At 43.7% G+C, this 19,439-nt stretch overlaps 1 protein-coding gene across 4 annotated transcripts in view; it reads left to right on the forward strand.

Moving 5' to 3' along the window:
* Positions 1-19,439, forward strand: part of CLPB (caseinolytic mitochondrial matrix peptidase chaperone subunit B) — a 144,656-nt gene that overhangs the window by 71,028 nt on the left and 54,189 nt on the right. For all 4 annotated transcript variants that reach the window (XM_038568761.1, XM_038568759.1, XM_038568757.1 and 1 more), the window contains one exon: positions 764-892. In XM_038568761.1, the coding sequence (XP_038424689.1) occupies positions 764-892 (129 nt within the window). The remainder of the gene's footprint in view (positions 1-763; positions 893-19,439) is intronic.

Consider the following 19,439-nt stretch of genomic DNA (forward strand, 5'->3'; position numbering starts at 1 on the left):
TTTATATATATACTTATATATTTATATATATATATATATATAGAGAGAGAGAGAGAGAGAGAGGAGAAAGACATATACCAAAATATTAAATGTAGTTTCTTGAGTTGCTGAGCTGTTGATATCCTTTCTACTTTGTACTTTTCTAGGTTTCAAATTTCTAATGGCTTTTAAAAATTAAAAAAAAGTCCTTTACAAAATACTATTAAATACTCACTAGATTATAAACATCATTGAAATAGAGAGGTATGTTACTGTTCTGCTAGGAACAGCCTGTTTTTCCCACCTACCTACCATCCCTAGCATATCCCCCAGCCTCTTCTTTCACCTGGGTAACTTCTCTTCACCCTTCAAGACTCTCATCTTTTGGGATACGGTCTCATGTCCAAATTGAGCTAAGCTCCCCTCTGCCTTTCTGTATCATCCTGTTATAACTCTAACATAGCATTTATCTCAAATAGTACTGTAAACGTCTGTTTTTGTTTACCTTCTTTATCGAGTTGAGTCAAGGTCCATATCTGATTAATTTTGGAGTCCCCAAATGAATCCTAACACATAATAGATGTCAGTAAACATTCATGAACTAACTGGTCTTGTTTTACCTCCTCTTGCCCCTCACAGATGGCCCAGCACATAGTAGGTGCATTGTATGTTTAGTAAGCAGGTGGATGACTGAGGGAGGGAAATAAAACACCGAGAGAAAGGTGAGATTGGTGGCTCATGGCATTAGGTGCTGATGGAAGGGTTTGTGTTGCTGTCCCCACAGTCCTGGTCACCCGAGAGGATGACTTCAACAACCGGCTGAACAATCGTGCCAGCTTCAAGGGCTGCACAGCCCTGCACTATGCTGTCCTCGCCGATGACTATCGCACTGTCAAGGAGCTGCTTGATGGAGGTGAGTGCCTAGGTGAATGGGGCTTGGGGTTGGCAGGGAAAGAGTACTTGGCACCCTCTCCACTCTGGAACATCGAGTTTCCCCAGAGCTCTGTTACTCTCCCAAAGCTGGAAAATGCCCCAAGGGTGGCTACAACTCATGAGAGTGGCTCTGTGCATGTGTGGCTCTGTGCATGATTTGCCTTTGTGTGGCTGGAATGTGTTCTTTGCCTATGTGTGGGTCATGTACCACACCATGCCGCCCATCCACACATGCCTGAGTTGCTCTGAGTTTTCTTGATTGTGTCTTTCCCCAAAAGTGTCCTCTCCTCTCCCCTGTGACCTCCAGAGCAGGGCTAGTGGAGCAAGGAGAGAAGCCCTTCAAATCTCTACAAATGCAGGCCTCAGAGACATCCTCCTTGATCCCATCCCCCACCTCAGTCTAAATTAGGTCCCTTCCATTACACTGGATCATAGCACCCTATTCTTTACCATCGTCACTCTTGTCACAATCTGGAATTATTTTCATGTGTTCATTAGCCTTCTCCCTAACATGGCTCTGACTCCCTAGAAGCCAGAACCATGGCTGATTTGTTCCAAGCACCTAGTATGGTACGTAGCATACAGTAAGCACTCAATAAATCTTTGTTCACTGATTGAATACCCTTCTTTTGGAGAGTATTGGTTTAAGTGGAGGGGCAGTATGTGCCATCCTCAGATTCGGGTGGGGCTTATCCTATCTGGTATAGAGTTACCTGCCACCCTGCCAGTTACTTCCTAAGCTGTCACTTTTCCCTCCTATTTGCCTTTATCCCATTCTGACCTCTCCTTGGGATAGGGAGAAATGCATCTTGCCAAGGTGTTGTCATGCCTAGGCTTCTGAGTATGTCACATGACTGCCTGTTCATGCCTTTGCTACCACTTCTTGAGGGCTTAGGGACCCTCTTTTGGGCCTGGATGCCAAGGTCCTCCTTGTCAGTGGTCATTCTTCATAGAGCCTCGGAGCCGGAAGGAGCCTCAGTCACCCTGAGTCACCCTGATTGCTTGCTCCCCCTCCTCCTGGCAGGAACCTCCAACAGCTGGCAGGCTGGCATTTCCTTGGATCCTGGCAGGAACTGAGGGAACTCTACTTATTCCCCAGGAGTCCAGTCCGTTTTCATTCTTTAACTGGTTAAAATACCCTTTTTTTTATAAAAATACACTGATTTTCCTTCTCTGTAATTTCTGCCACCTGTCTTCTGCAACCTAATTACTTTTTCAAAATCCAGTATTCAGAGAAAGTTCTTTCAATCTCAGAGCCCTTGCCTCCACAGCCTAACATTCCTTGATTGTATTCTAGTCCTTGTCATATGATTGGGTTGGGGGGATTTCCCAGTAATCCTGAAATCCTGTCACCTTCTATCAGCCACAGCCACATTGGCTTTGAACTTAGGCCTGGCCCATACCCCAGCCTGGGTGACCTGCCCCAGGGCAGCAGAGTGTACATGGGTCTGCAGCATGAACACTGTGAGGTGTAGGACTGCTGGTGGATATGGTGACAGTGCCTGGGATGATTGATGGTTTCAGAGCAAGTACTCACTACTCTCAGAAGCAAAGACTTAGGAAACATCTCCAAGCAAGATGCTACTCACTTTGTCCTTTGGAAAGATCTCAGGCAGGACATTTGCAGCTAAGAATTGGAGCATTCACCATGGGGTTTCTTGCTGCCAAGCTTTAAAATCAGTCAGTACTCCCAGCTATTGTCCAGTGGTTTACATTCCCTGCTTCCCCTCAGCCCCCAAACAGACAGGGAATTCACTCTAAAGAGAGACCCTCTCCCCAGCCTAACAGATCGAACACCTTTGAAATGAAGATGCACAGGCCTTTTATGAAGTACCCCCACCCTCACCCCCCAGGCCAATGCTGGTCCTTTGAGCCGTTCCAGGGGCATGGTTCCTGCCCATTGACTTGGAACAGATGCCCTTAGCCCCCAACTTAACAGTTCCCCCACCTGCCTTTTTACCCAGCATCCATTTACACCCCCTGCCCTAGCCTCCCAGCCTCAAGGGCCAAAACCATTAACCCACTTATTTCTCCTTTCCCGACCTGAACAAGTGGCCGTCACTCACGGCTTGCAGGCCTGCCAACTTCTGTCCTCCCTTCCCCCTTGACCTCTCTTGGTCTGCCTGTGTGTGTGACCAGCCAACCGAGAGGCAGGATCCTGCTCCCTTGTCCTAGAGGCTATTGCCAGTCACATTTCCAAAGTCTTCTGACCTCAGCTGACCTCCTCCCAAGGGTTTCAGGAAGGCAGGAAGGCCTGCCTTCCTGCCCATCTAGCTTTCTTGGCCTGAATTTGCCACTGGCTTTGCTGCAGCAATGTAGAGAGGCTCTCTGGGAGATCCAGGCAGGCCTAGGCACAGGGGCAGCTGGTACTCACGAGGCCCACACAGAACCCTGATGTTTGAAATTGCTTAGTCCATAGGGTTTTAGAGCCCCCCGATTGTAGCAGGTTAGAGCTAGAGGAGGCAACCACTCTTGTCTCTGGCCAGGGGTCCCCATGTGAGAGCTGGGAAGTAGGTCAGGCAGCAGCATCAGTCTGTTGATTTGGGAAGTTCTCTGACCCCTTAGGAGGCAGCATGGAGTAGAAAGGACACCTCAGACTTCAGAGTCAGGCCAACCTAGGTTTGAATGCCACCTCCCCCACAAACAAGCTGTAATGCCTTGGCTGTTTTGCCATAACTCTCTAGGCCTCAGTTTTCTTGTCTGTCAGATAATACCTGGGAATTATCACAGGGATAACATGAGGACTAGTGATAATGTCTAGAAAAGGCCCAATACATGGTTGTGGCACCATGATTGTATAAAGAGGTCAAGCTCTCCCCCTGACAGCTATAATCCTCATTTCCTCCTCATGTAAAACATGTGCTTCTGCCTAAAGACTTCTTAATTCTCTTTCTGCCACAACTTCTCCACCCTGCATAAAACACCATCGTGTTCCCTCTTTTCTCATCTAGATCCTTGGGCCCTTCAAGGCCTCCCTCTCTCAGGAAGCTTCTCTTGGTGCCTTGGTCCATTTTGATAGCACCACTTCTAAACTCTTGCGGTGTTGGGCTGGGTGCTTAGCACAGGTCATTTCTTCATCTTTAGAAGGTCCTGTAATGTAGTAAAAAGAATACAAGTTTGGGAATCTGACAGACCTGGGTTGTTTTTTTTTTTTAAAGATTTTTATTTATTTATTTATTCATGAGAGACACACAGAGAGAGAGAGAGAGAGAGAGAGAGAGAGAGGCAGAGACACAGGCAGAGGGAGAAGCAAGCTCCATGCAGGGAACCTGACGTGGGACTCAATCCCAGTTCTTCAGGATCAGGCCCTGGGCTGAAGGCGGCACTAAACCACTGAGCCACCCAGGCTGCCCAGACTTGGGTTTAAATCTCTGCTCTGTACTGTCACTGTGGGCTAGGTAGTTGTCATTTCTGAGACCATGGACATCAGGGCATCCTACGATGGATCAGGCAAATTGACCCTGATCCCAAGAGACTCTCAGAGTGGTAGAGGAGATAGATACAGAAACAGGCAGTGACAGCGGGGTAGGTGTTGGCAGGGGACTGGATAGGAGCTCTGGAGACATAAAGGAGGAAATACCTACCTCTGCCTAGTGAGCAGGAAGGTGGAGTTAGTTACAGAAAGCTTAGGGGGAGGGGGTAGAAGATGTGTATGCTTAAGCCTTATCAGGAAGGACAATGGGAATTTGCCAGACATATTTCTGTGGATGGATTCTTAGTTCCAAATTCACCAATTTTCTACTCATGAGCTCCACACAGAAGTGGAGGTCTTTGTGGTTTTCATTCTACGAGCGTGCTGCTTCTGCCTATGTTGTTGGCTTATGAACTAGAAAGCTGTACCTCAACACTTGACTGCCAGGTACAAGAAAAGGTTTGAAGGAGATAGTAGGGAGAGACAAAGATGACTGGGAAAAGGAGTAATCAGGGAGGGTAGGAGACACCTCCCTCAAGCCACTGGAGCTGACTTCCCAGTATTTCTAGGGCTCCTCAGAGACTTTTGTAGCCTTTCCTCCCAGGGATGTGATTCCACTGCCAGATCTACCTTCCTAAGACATACCTCCAATAATGGCAGCTCTTCTCAACCAGGGTTCCTCCAGAGAATTGAGCCCTAATACTCTAAAGTTGTCCACTGTTCACAAGGAATAACTTCTCTCCCAGGCATCTAAAATGGTACAAGTTATGCACCATTCTTGGGAGAACTGAGAAAATCATCCCTCAGATAATTTCCTGTATGTGGTTCAGAGGAGAAACCCAGTTGAAGAAAGTGGCAAGGAAAGAGCATGAGCTGTGGAGTCAGGATCTGAATGCCAGCCCTGCCATCAAATAGCATGTGATCCTGGGCAAGCTCCTGACTGCTCTGAGGTTCTCTTTCCCCATCTGGAAATGGGAGTATGCCACCTACTCTCAATGGTTTTGTCAGGATTAGGGCATGTATAGGTTCTACAAAGTAGGTACTTTATAGATAATACCTATTATTATTAACTTCAGAAACACTCGGTGCTTATTTGTTAAAAAATAAATACAAACTAGGGGCACATGGCTGGCTCAGTCTGTAAAGCATACGATTCTTGATCTTGGGATTGGAGCGCCACATTGGGTATAGAGATTACTTAAAGAAAATAAAACCTCTAAAATACATACACATACACATATATACGAAATATAAAAAGAATCCTACCCATCCTAACTTCTTAAGCTGCTTTTGGAGTTGTTCTAGTCTGACCCTCACTTAACTTTATCCCCAATGTTCCCTGAATATCTGGCTCTACAGTAATGTCGCTTTGGTGTTCCCACCGAGGTGCATTTACTCACACAGGTCTTTCTGCCAGTCAGTCCCCACCTCCCTTCTAAACTCGTCCCTGTTCCTTGGGTTTTGGGTCCAGTCCCCACTACTAGATTGAGGTAGGTTGAGGGCAAACACTGTGTCTTACTTGCCCCTGCCTCCTTTACCAGTGCTCTGTACATAGTTTAGTACATGTTTGGATGCACTGTTAAATCTCTAAGGCCACTGTAGATTTTCCGTTTTGAGATGTGACACCCTTGTTTCCTGGCCTGCTCGTTCTTAGTGTCAGATTGTATCTGGTATTTTAGAGCTTCACACACAGGGATCCACCTCTTTGCAACCATCTTCGCAGTTACAGTATCACTGCCTTTTCAGTGCTCCTCACCTCAGAAACACTTGGCCTTTATGAAACCTAATAATACTTTCCCTGGGGTTTCCCTTAGCCTCTTTTCTTTTACCTATTTTCATGGCTCTTCCTTGCCCTTCACTCCCAGGGGCACAGCTCAGTTAACCAGCCATCATCAAATGAGTCAGATTCCCCACTGTCTCCGCCTAAGGCAAAGAGCCTTTCCAATGCTGACATCTTCCCTTTAACACCCTGTTAGTTTGTTTTTGGGGCTGGAAATTTAGAGTTCCATTTCTTGTTCCACTTCACTGTCTGTCCATCTGGCTCTACTGCCAGATGCTGAGGGAGTCGGCTTTGCCTCAGGCTGTCCTCTGGAAACTTCACCCTCTGATTCTTGCCAGCAGTACAAAGAAGGGGAATGAGCACTGGGCTGAAGATCAGATGTTCTGGCTCTGCTACCAGCAAATCCTTTCTCCTTTAGGCAAATCCTTTCTTCTCCTCAGTAAAATAGAGAAGAAGCTGATCCCATGGACCCCTTCCAGCTCCAGCGTCCTTTGTAACCCCTGGGCAAGTCTTCATTCATTTTTCAAACACTTACTGAGTACCTCTCCTGTCATAGGTCCTACCCTAGGCACCTGGGAAATAAAGATGATCCAGACATGGTCTTTGCCCTTAAGGAACTCATAGTTCAGAGAGGAAGTCAGAGATTCTAACAAAGAATTGCTATCAGGTATATTAATGGAGATGTATAGGAGGTGCTCAGGGATCACAGAGAAAAGACCTTTGGGTCCCTGGGGAGGGCAGGGAAAGCATGGTGTCAGGGATGGTGTCTGCACTAAGTCTTACAGGATGAATGCAAGTTTATCAGGTGTCTGAGGGAGAAAGGCAGAGGAACAGCATCTCCAGAGGCATAGAGTATGAAGCAGCTTACTTTATTCAGTACATTGCAGGTAGTTCAGAAGAGCTGAATTTATAGGGTACAGATAGAAGGCTCAGAAGGCAAGAATGGAAAGCAGGAGCTAATAATGGAGGCCTGTACCAAGCTCTGCTAAGGAAATTGGACTTTATACTCCAGTGAGAAAGCATTACAACTTGGGGGGGGTGGGTGAGGATTGGATTTATGTTAATGTGAAAAATGGTATAGGAGTTTCAAAAATGTTTATCAGTAATTGAATGGATAAATAAATTACAGAATGTTCGCACAATGGAATAATCAATTGAATGAATGAATGAGCAAACAGTCTCTTTCAACACGAATGAATCTCACAAACCTAACATCCTGGATATAAGCCAAACATGAAAGAGTACTTACTGTATGACTGCATTTGTATATGCAGAGTCCAAAATAAACAAAACTAGCCAGTGGTGTATGAAGTCAAGGTAGTGGTTGCCCTCAAGCAGTGACTGGGAGAGGGCACTGGGGCTTCTGGGATACATAATACTCTTTTTCTTTAGATGCCAGTTGTGCAGCTATATCCACCTTGTTGAGAATTCTTTGAGCTATACCCTTATGTACTCTACTTTTCTGTATATATGTGTTATACTTGAAAGAAAGGTTAAAGAAAATAGGAAAACATGGGTAAGAAGGGGCATGACTGGAGGAAGGAAAAATATTTCATTTAAAGTCTTGGGACACCTGGGTGGCTCAGCAGTTGAGTGTTTGCCTTTGGCCCAGGGCGTGATCCCAGGATCCAGGATCAAGTCCCACATCGGGTGCCTAGCAGGGAACTGGCTTCTCCCTCGGCCTGTGTCACTGCCTCTCTCTCTCTGTGTCTCGAATGAATGAATGAATAAATAAATAAAATCTTTTAAAAAAATAAAAAAATATATCGTAATTGCCTAGGTGAGCCCTAAACCAAGGCACTTGCAGTAGGAAGGGAGGGAAGACTGATCCCAGAAAGAGTGAGGAGTAGGATCAGATTGTGAGAGAGAAGGAGGAGTCAAGATGAGGTCCAGGTTCTGGGTGGGAGGGCCAAGTAGATGGCATGTACCTGCATTGAGATAGGAAATAGAGGATTGGAGATACAGGGGAATGACCAGTGCTATTTTAAAGATTTCCTCCTTCTCTCCCACTTTTAGATTCCATGGTCTGATGTTCTGATGATTCCCTTGCTGTTTTCTCCCTTTTTACACTCATCTGGTGAAACACTAACCGTACTTAAACCCAATTTCTTTCTACTCCATGTCTGTATCTGAAGAGCTGAATACTGCTGGAGAAAAAAAAATCACACAACCATGCTAACTGGACTCACTTTGCATTTACAAGCATAAATCTCACTTAGCACTGCCATCCACCCCACTGTACTTGTGAGTAAAATCACTATCTTGTTCTGGAGCAAGACACCTTTTTTGGACCTTCTTTCTCCTCATGCCTACAGTCCTCTTCTCCAGCTCCCAAGCCAATGATCCTACCTCACACCTCCTACAGAAAATACATTGTAGTCAGAGGGGAACTACCTCATCTTCCCACCACTTTCCCTAGCCTATCCCCATCTGTACTTGAATGCTGCCTGACTTCCTCTGTAGTTCCTACGACCAACCCTGCATTTGGGCTCAGGCTCCTATTTCCTCTGCTTCTCAAGGACTTTGCCCCATCTCTGCTGGCTGATTCCAGTCAGCATAAAAACATGCCCTAGCATCACTCATCTTAAACAACAAAGCAAACTAAAAATTTCCTGGGGCCCCATATCTCTTTCCAGCTGCCACCTCATTTCTCTCCGTCCCTTCATGATAAAAGTCCTGAAAAAGAATGATCCCTATCCGCTTAATCCACTTCCCCAGCTCCTGTTTTGCCTTCTGTCTCAGTGTCAGCCAGGCCACAATATGCATCTGCTTTTCTCCCAAAATTGGCATCTGTTAGGTCTTCCTCAACTCAATAAATGATACCGTCATCTACATAGTTTTCAGGCCCTAAATCATGGTACCATCCTTAAAGTCTCTTTTTCTCTTATATTCCTATCAGATCCTTCAGTAAGTCCTGTCAGTTTTTGATGTGTGTGTGTGTGTGTTTTTAAGATTTTATTTATTCATGAGAGACACAGAGAGAGAAATAGAGAGATAGGCAGAGGGAGAAGCACCCTCCCCACAGGAAGCCCAACCCAGGACTCGATCCCAGAACCCCAGGATCATGCCCTGAGCCGAAGGCAGACTCTCAACCACTGATCTACCCAGGCACCCCAGGTCCTGTCCCTTGTACCTCTAAAGTACATCTTGAACCCATTCCTACTTTGCCATTTCCATTGCCACAGCTCTAGTCCCAGTTCAGGACAATGATTAGCATAGCTTTTTGGCTAGTCCCACGATTTCCACTCTTGTCTCCCCAGATCCATCCTCCAAATAATAACCAGGGGCATCTTTTTAAAACATAAATCTTGGGCGCCTGGGTAGCTCAGTCAGTTAAGCATCTGCCTTTGGCTCAGGTCATGGTCCCAGGGTCCTGGGATTGAGCCCCGCATCAAGCTCCCTGTTCAATGGGGAGCTTGCTTCTCCCTCCCCCTCTGCCACTCCCCCTACTCGTGCTCTCTCACTCTACTGTCAAATAAATAAATAAAACCTTTAAAAATAATAAAACATATATCTTGTCTTTGTTCTATTTAAAACCTTTCATTGGTATGCCACTGATACTAAAAAAAAATCCAAACTCCTTCTTACTTCTTACTAGAGCCTATAAGGCCCCATGGAACCCACACCCTGCCTGCTTCATCATTAGCCACTCTCCCTCTTGTTCACTATTCTCCAGTTACACTGGCCTACTCTTGTCCCTCAGGCACACTGAACCTCTGTACATACCTCTCTGAGTGATTGGGATGACTTCCCCTTGGAAATTTAGGTCTCGACTTAAATGTCCCCTCCTCAGAGAGGTCTTCCCTGAGTACCCTCGTAAGATAGCTCCCCCAGTCACTTTCTGTCATATTATTTCTTTTTATCTTCTCTCTGCTATTTAAGAGTCCCTATAATGATCATGTTTGTTGGTTTATTATCTCTCTCTCCTCCACTAAAAGGTAAGCCTTATGATCATAGAGACCTTGTCTCTTTATTTTACTGCTATATTCATAGCTCCTAGGACAAAAAAACCTCACATTTGGCACATGGTAGGTGATTAACAAGTAGCTGTTGACCAACCAGGCAACCTGTGGAACACTCTTGGAGAGCTGTGTAGCTGGCAGTTGGATAAATGGGTCTGAAGCTCAAGAGAGAAAAGATCTAAGTTGAGCGTGAAAATTTCAGAGCCGTTGGTCTCTTGAGGGTGGTAGAAGCTGGCTACTTCTGTGAGTTGCCCATAGAAAGTTAACAGAGCCAAAGAGACCTAAGAACACAACTGAAAGAACCTACATTTTAGATGTGGGAGCATGAGAAGAAGAGCCAGTGCAAGAGTGTCAAGGAAGTGTCGAAGAAGGAAAGGGAGAAGCAGAAGAGAGTGAAGAATGGGTTGCTCTAAAGCAGCACTTGTCAAACAACCTCTGAAAGATCTGTTGTTTGAATTTGCAATCTGTCATGAACCAATACTTTTATAACAAAAAAAAAACAAAAACAAAAAAACAAAAAAAAACAGGGCAGCCCGGGTGGCTCAGTGGGTTAGTGCCACCTTCAGCCCAGGGCCTAATCCTGGAGACCTGGGATCCAGTTCCGCGTCAGGCTCCCTGCATGGAGCCTGCTTCTCCCTCTGACTGTGTCTCTGCCCCTCTCTGTGTCTCTCCCTCTCTGTGTCTCTCGTGAATAAATAAATAAAATCTTTTTAAAAACCCAATAAATTACTAGAAAATTATATTTTAAAAAGGCATATGAGGGATACCTGGGTGGCTCAGTGGTTGAGCATCTGTCTTCAGCTCAGGTCATGATCCTGGGGTCCTGGGATTGAGTCCTGCATCAGGCTCCCTGATGAGAAGTCTGCTTCTCCCTCTGCCTCTCTCTCTTTGTCTATCATGAATAAATAAATACATAATTGTAAAAAATAAAAAGGCATACATACAAGATGGAGGCCCAAATTTGTCATTAGGTCCAACAGATATGAAATTATCCTAAGTTACTTTAAAAGTTTCCAGACACTCTCACTGTACTTATCAAGGCTCATGGACTGGCACCAGTTCATGGACCACACCTGAGACATCACTGCTCTGATGGCACTCCTGGGCAAGAAGGGAAGACAAATGAGCAGAATATAGCCTCTGCCCTCAAGTAGCTTAAAGTCCAGTGGGATAGAACATTTGGGACACATAGTAACACTGTGTAGCAGAGAGATCAGAGCACTGCCATTAGGATGTGGGCACCCAGCTTGCAACCATCTACCCCTGTAGGACTTATGGCATCCCTGGCATTACTTGTCTCATCTGTATGATGAAGAAATCACGTCAGATAATTGGACACTGAAGGTTTCCTCGTATTGTTTGGATACAGAGCTAAAAACCCTCAGTGCCAATAGTTGTCTATGGGAGGGATGGGGAGTGACTGCTAATGGGAACAAGGTTTCTTTTGGGGATGGTAAAAATATTCTAAAATTAGGTTATGGTGATGGTTGTACAACTCTATAAATAAACTAAAAGCATTGAATTATATCTTTAAATGGATGAACTTTATGATATATAAATCATAGCTCAGTAAAGTTGTTATAAGTGAAAGAAAGAAAATCCTACTTGCCACTCAAAACCAAGAATGATTGCCTGTGTGGGTGAGTGGTTGCAGGCCAGAAAACCAGGAGGACTCGACTGGCCCCATAGCTAAGTTGGTGGTTAAGAGGAGCTTCTCTGTTGTGTATAAATTTTCTTTTTACAAACAAGGGGTAGTGGAAAGGAAGGTGGGTGGGGGGATGAGGTGACTGGGTGATGGCCACTGAGGGGGGCACTTGACGGGATGAGCACTAGGTGTTATGCTATATGTTGGCAAATCGAACTCAATAAAAAAATACAAAAAAAATTTCTTTTTAAAGAATACTATTCAAAACAGCTGTAAAACTTTTTCTTAAAAACTGGTCTTTTTGTTGATTTCCTCTTATTAGTTTAACAACTATTTATGGCACTCCCATCCTTGTGAAGCTTAAACTCTGGCAGAATATAGACATTTTGCAAAGAATTAACAAATTATTAGCTAATTTCCACTGAGGTAAGTATTATTAAGGAAGAGTAGAGGGTACTATGAGAAGGGACCTAATCTGTTCAGAAGTGAGAGAAGTCTTCCCTGAGCAAATGTGTTGAGACCTGAAGTGTAGATGTCAGCTCCTTGCTTAACTTGAGAAAGTCTCATGGAGAGCACTGGACACTAGTCATCCAAAGGGACCCAGGAGTCCAGTCAGGGGCATTGTGGGGAATGGAGGGGTTCTGTGGTGCTGTAATTGCAGTCCTCATGGTAGGTCAGGGCTAATGGGGGGCCCTCAGTGACCCTGAGTCTTTCCTCTGCGCTTGGCCTAGTCAGCCCCTTACCCAGTGCAGAGTAAAGAACTGTCCTTGCTAACCCCTAGGGAAAGATATTTCTGTATCCGAGATCCTGTGGACATAGAGGAGTCACTGCATGGTTGAGTTACAGATGAGTGCCTGGCCACCAGAGCCCAAGCTCTCCAGAACCGCCTGCCATCCAGGCACCCGCATTTCATCAAGGCTCTAATCGGCTCCAAGCAGTCCTCAGATGAGCCTGGCTGGTATCCGGCATGACCTCATCACCGCCAACAGTGGCAGCTGGAGGCCAAGTCGCCCCTGGGTGAAGGAGAGGTCAGCATCAGCTGGGCCAGGTCTGTTCCCTGTGCAGTGTGCTGCTTCACCTGCACTGTGCCTAGAAGCAGAGCTGAGTAGGATTCACATTTCCTAAGGCAAGGGCATCTGCCCTTTGCTGGCCCATTCTTGCTCCTTCAGTGAAAGTGCTCGTGGACAGAATGCACAGAGAAAATGCTGTGCTGCAGCCTTTAAGAAGGAATGTCAGTCTGAAGGTTAGGGCCTGCAGCATAGCCGCAGAGTTCCCATCCTAGAGTTAGACTGGGGGGCTTGCTCAGGACCAAGTTTTCCTTCCCTAAAGGAGTTTTGCTTCTAGTATTCATGCTGTCTCTTCCTCTACAAAGAGGCCTGGCAGTGTCCCAGAAAGAGCACAGCAGAGATGCTTTCTGTAGGTTTATACACAGACTCCTTCCTGAACATCATTTTGGAAATGAATTCTTTTAAATGTGGCAGAGGAAAGAGCTTGCCATGTCAGGAATCCTCCAGAAACTCCCGTTGAAGTAATGAACCTGTGTGGTTGAATGTGCTGAGTGGGGGTCAGGTGGCCTGGCACTAACTCAACCTTGCTGTGCAACCTTGAGGAGTCCCTCCACCTCACTGAGCCTCATTTCCCCGTCTGTAAAACTAGATAATTGGACTGCAATTTCAGAGCTCCCCTCTACTTTAATATTTTGAGTCTGAATGAGTAATTGCCCTCTGATTTATCTGATTGCAAATCTAAGTATTCATAGTTAATTCAGCAACTATTAATTATTTTCCTGCAGCTCACCACCAATATCCCTTTTCTTGGTTCCTCTGATACATGCTTTTAAAGTGTTCTGTATAATTTCTTTTTTTACCCTTAACCACATGTTGTCATATAGCTATTTGATCAATAGACCTCTCCTTTGTTATATAATGTGTTCCCTGAAGGTAGAGTCTGCATCTGCAGGGCTTACATTCCCAATACCCTGTAATATCCTTAGCACATAGTGGGTGCTTGGTAAACATTTGTTGAGTAAGTGTATTTATAAATGAGCACTAGGTGTTACAGGAAATAAAAAAGAAAAAATACAGGCTCTTCCTTCAGACTGCACCCTCTAGACTGCTAGTTTGGTGCAAAGGCTCATACACACAGCACACTGAGAACAGTGCAGAACCTTGAAATAAACTTATGTGAAAGGCAGAATAAACAAGTGTAATGAACAAGGAGGGGAAGATCAGTGTTGGCATTGTGGAAGCTCCGGAAGGAGGGGGACTGGAGACAGTCTCAAAGGACAGGTGTAGTTCAAACAAGCAGAGGGAAGGAGGAAAGCTTTTCAGGTGCGTCAGTAACAGAAATGAGGTTTGCACGTTGGAGATGTAGAAGAATCCGACCACCTGCTGGATTATGGGTAGGGAGTGTGGAGGGCCTTGGGGATGAGCCAGAGAATTTGTACTCCATTTTGAAATCAATAGAGTTCCTGAAGTGACTGTTTAGTGACTACAGTGATTTTTACTTTAAAGATTTTATTTTTTAAAATTTATTTTAGAGCGAGAGAGAGAGTATGAGCAATGCACATGAGCGGGGGTAGGGGCAGAGGGAGGAGAGGGCAAGCAGACTCCCTGCTGAACATGGAACCTGACAGATGGGGAGGCTCCATCTTAGCACCCTGAGATCATGACCTGAGCCGAAACCAAGAGTCAGATGCTCAACCGCCTGAGCTACCCAGGTGCCCCAACAGTGATTTTTACTTTAAAAAATGTAAAAGATACAAATTTCAAGTGGTACCAGAGGATATTTAGTAGAAAAGAGGTCTCCCTTGAGCATTCCTGGTCCTCCTCCTCAGAGGCAACCACCGTAACTTGTCTTAGTATTCTTCTTATTGCTGCTGTAAATAGATTATCAAAACCTTAGTGGCTTAAAACAACTCAAGTTTATTATCTTAAAGCTCTGGAGAGGAGTCTGGAATGGGTCTCTCTGGACTAAAAGTAAGATGTCAGCAGTACATTCTTTTTTGGAGACTCAGAATCTGTTTTCTTGCCTTTTCCAGCTTCTGGAGGCTGCCCACATTCCTTGTCTCACAGTCCCCCCCCCCCCCCCCATGTCTTCAAGCTGGTAGTGATCAATTAGTCTTTCTCCTTTTTCACACTGACATTGAGTCTTCTGCCTCCCTCTTTCACTTTTAAGGACTCTTGTGATTACTTTGGATCCACCTGGGTAACCAGGGTAATCTTCCCTTCTCAGAGTCAGCTGATTAACAACCTTAATTCTATCTACAACCTTATTCCTCTTTGCCGAGTGATTTAGCTCATTCACAGGTTCCAACGATTAGAATGTGGACATCATTGGGGGGCCATTATTCTGCCTGCCACACTCTCAGAGATATTTTATGTTTTATTTTTCTTCCTATTCTTGAATAGTTAATACTTGTACACAGTACAAAATCCAAGAGTCTGCAGCAAAAGATCTTACTCCCACCCCATCACCAACCCAAGTATTGCCGTTTCTCCACTCTGTATTTATTACTTTTTCCCTTGAAATTAATAAGCAGTCTGCAGATAGACAGTTTTGACCATGCAGATATCTTGCTCCTCTTCCATTGATAACTCTTTCCTGAACCAGTCTTCACACAGTGGTTACAAAATTAATATTTTATAACTTTCCCAACTCCAGCAGTTACTCCACATTGACCATTCAGCACTTGGCATCCTGTGGTAAACAAAAACCCTTTCTCCCCCATATATCTATCTAATTGTGAAAATGTGCTCATGGATACTATAATTGTTCTGTAACTCATTACCATTCTTAGTTATGTTGGTGCTTATGTGCTAAAATTGTCTCAGATTTAGCCAGTGTGGCATACCTCAATTTTTTTTTTTTTTTTGGTAGCATTTCCATATCTCCTGGCATCACAAGATGTTTCAGTCTTATATCCACCTTGCTGCTGCCCTGGAATCAGCCATTTCTCTGAGGAGCCCTGAGACTTTTTAGTGAGCAATGATATTAGAGACTGAAACCTGAGTACCTAGTTTGCTTATTACCCCTTCTGTTTATAGGACCATGAAATATATATTGTTATATACACATGTGCTTACATATCCATCACAAGATACATACACGTGCATATACATATATAGACACATATGTATGTACATATTTTTGAAATCTTGAATGCCACTACCTCTCATTCCAGTCCATCCCTGCAAGGTTCTTCCTTGTCTTTACACATTTCTTATTTGTACACCCCTTCTTCTGTAGGAGAATGCTAGCTCCAAACTGATACAGTTGCTCATTTTCTTACTCCTGTGATACATCTAAGAAGGCTTCAGCCTTGCCTTACCCATACCACTATAGAAAACAGACCTACTAAACAGAGTTCAGATCAGGATTTACTTGCAGTTCTCATACCTACTCCATCCAAGGCTAAGAGTATATAGTCGAATACTAGATTCATAAGTTACTTGGTGGTATTTTTTCCCCTTCAGTATGTGCGTTACTCATGTGAAATATAGTTGGGTTAATTTTTCAATTCACTTTCAGTTTTAGGGTTTATCTCCCCTACCTGTTTTTGTATTAATTTTGTTGTTTGAGCTATATAGAAAGATACACTCAGAGAAGTGAAACTCTCTCCTGTATCCCTTTTTCCCCTTTTCTGCTCCTCTCAGGGAGCCCTTATGTTATGTTTCCTTGTATAAGCAAATTATATGTATTTTTAAATTTGCCCTTTTTTCCTACACAAAAAATAATACCCAATATATACTCTCCTGCAGTTTGCTTTTTTTGCATAACCGTATTTCCTAGAAATTACTCAGTATCAGTTCCCAGATATCTTTCTCATTTTTTATTTTTTAAGATTTTATTTTATTTATTCATGAGAGACACATGAAGAGAGGCAGAAACACAGGCAGAGGGAGAAGCAGGCTCCTTGCAGGAAGCCCGATGTGGGACTCGATCCTGGGACCAGGATCACGCCCTGAACCAAAGACACTCAACCGCTGAGCCACCCAGGTATCCCTCTCTTAATCTTTTTTATAGCTGCATAGTATTCCATTGTGTATATGTACTATATACTCTATGCTTGGACATTGAGGTCTCCAGTATTTTTGAGTTATTCATAATGCTAAATGAATAACCTCTTGCATGTCTATTTGGGATTGTGGGGGGTATGTCTTTACAGTAAAGCCCTAGAAGTGGTATTGCTGGGTCAAAGGGTAGATACATATGTCCTTTAGTTTGATACTGTGCATTTCTCCTCCACAGAAGTTGTACCATTTTGCATTCTTGTTAGCAACGTATGAAAGTACTTATTTTTCTCACAACCTCTCCAACAGAGTGTATTGTTTAGCTTTTAAGTTTTTGCCAATCTGATACGTGATAGTATCTCAGCATATTTTAGTTTGTCAATTATAGAAAGCGCTATATTCAAGTCACCAAGTATAAGTGTATTATTATCTAAATATGTCTTAACTTTGGTTATTAATTGATATACTTGGCAGCTCCCACATTCGGGGCATAAATATTCATGATTGTTAGGTCCTCTTGTTAGATAGATCCTTGAAGTATGATATAGTGTCCCTCTTCATCTCTTACTACAGTCTTTGGGATAAACTTTAATTTATCTGATATAAGGATGGCTACCCCTGCTTTCTTTGAGGACCGTTTGAATGGTAAATGGTTCTCCAACCTTTTATTTTCAGGCTGTAGGTGTCCTTATGTCTAAGATGAGTCTCTTGTAGACAGCAAATAGATGGGTCTTGCGTTTTTATGCAGTCTGAAACCCTGCACCTTTTGATGGGGTCATTAAGCCCATTCACGTTCAGAGTTACTATTGAAAGATATGAATTTAGTGTCATTATGATACCTGTTTAGTCCCTGTTTTTGTGGATTGTTTCTTTGGACTTCCTCTTTCTTTTACACAGTCCCTCTTAATATTTCTTGCAGAGCTGGTTTGGTGGTCACATATTCTTTCAGTTTCTGCCTATCTTGGAAGCTCTTTATCTCTCCTATTCTGAATGAGAGCCTTGCTGGATAAAATATTCTTGGCTGCATGTTCTTCTCATTTAGGACCCTGAATATATCCTGCCAGGCCTTTCTGGCCTGCCAGGTCTCTGTGAAGAAGTCTGCTGTTATCCTAATGCTTCTCCCCATAAAGGTTAGGGATTTCTTGTCTCTTGCTGCTTTAAGGATCTTCTCTTTATCTTTGGAATTTGCAAGTTTCACTATTAAATGCCAAGGTGTTGAGCAGTTTTTATTGATTTTAGGAGGGAATCTCTCTATCTCCTGGATCTGAATGCCTGTTTCCATTCCCAAGTTAGGGAAGTTCTCAGCTATGATTTGTTCAAATACACTTTCTAGACCTCTGTCCCTTTTGGCGCCCTCTGGAACCCCAATTAAATGTAGATTTTTCCTTCTGAGGCTGTCATTTATTTCCCTTATCCTATTCTCATGATCTTTTGATTGTTTTTCTCTTTTTTCCTCCGTTTCCTTCCTTGCCTTCAACTTCTATGTCACTCCCTCGTTCTTCTACCTCGTTAACCCTCGTCGTTAGGACCTCCAGTTTGGATTGCATCTCATTTAATTGATTTTTAATTTCTGCCTGATTAGAACTAAATTCTGCAGTCATGAAGTCTCTTGAGTCCTTTATGCTTTTTTCTAGAGCCACCAGTAGTAGCTTTATAATTGTGCTTCCGAGTTGGCTTTCTGACATTGAATTGTAATCCAAATTTTGTAACTCTGGGAGAGAGGACTGTTTCTGATTCTTTCTGAGGTGAGGTTTTCCTTCTAGTCATTTTGCTCAGTGCAGAGTGGCCAAAAACAAGTTGTACTTGATAGAAGCGCAAACTCTTCTCACTGTAGCATTCCAGTTGTTCTCTCTTTAAATCTCAGGCTGAATTCGTAGGTTTTCAGGATGATTTGAAATTTATCTAGGTAACTTGGTGGGGACAGGTGACTCGGGGACCCTACTCTTCCACCATCTTGCCCCACCTCTCTCAGCATAGTTTTAGTTTGATTCTTCTGTTATGAGTGAGCTGAACATCATTTCATATGTTTAAGAGCCATTTTATATCTGCTTTTGTAAATTGTCTATTCATGTCTTTTGCCCATTTTTCTATAGGACTTTTGGTCTTTGTTTTTATATGTTAAGGGTGTTAGCCCTTTATCTGTGATATATATTGCAGATATTTTCTTCCACCTTAGATTGATATGTTTTTAACACTTCCTGTATAATTCTGATATACAACCAGGATTGTGAACTACTGGGATAGTTAAAGCTGTGCCAGTTGGAACTGTTTCTTAAATGAGAGTGCCTACAGAGAAAGGATCATGAACTGAGGACTTAACCTCCGGTGTCACCTGTAACTTGGAACAAAAGAGTGAACAGGAACCTCCATAGGCAGATAAAGTCATGGGTATTATGTATCATGAAAATTAAGGTTGAAAGAATTGCAGGATTGGTCAGCAGCATTGGTTACTATAACCATGAGGAAGAAAAAAGAGTTGTTGGCTGTGATGAGGTCCATACCTCTGTCTTCCAACACTGCTTCATCCCTGTTCATTTAGGCTAAGAGAAGATTCTCCTGATCTCTGTGATTTTGTCTAGCATTATTTGCAGGGACTGGATTATAGGATGCCTTTCCTGACAAATAGAAATTGAAGGATGTAGCCCAACTGCATCATAACTAGAGTGTAATTATTCAGTTAGTAAATATTAAGCTCCTACTGTGTGCCAGCTACTAT

Source organism: Canis lupus, chromosome 21 (genome assembly GCF_011100685.1).
Source record: "Canis lupus familiaris isolate Mischka breed German Shepherd chromosome 21, alternate assembly UU_Cfam_GSD_1.0, whole genome shotgun sequence".
In the NCBI taxonomy this organism is placed as follows: Eukaryota; Metazoa; Chordata; class Mammalia; order Carnivora; family Canidae; genus Canis; species Canis lupus.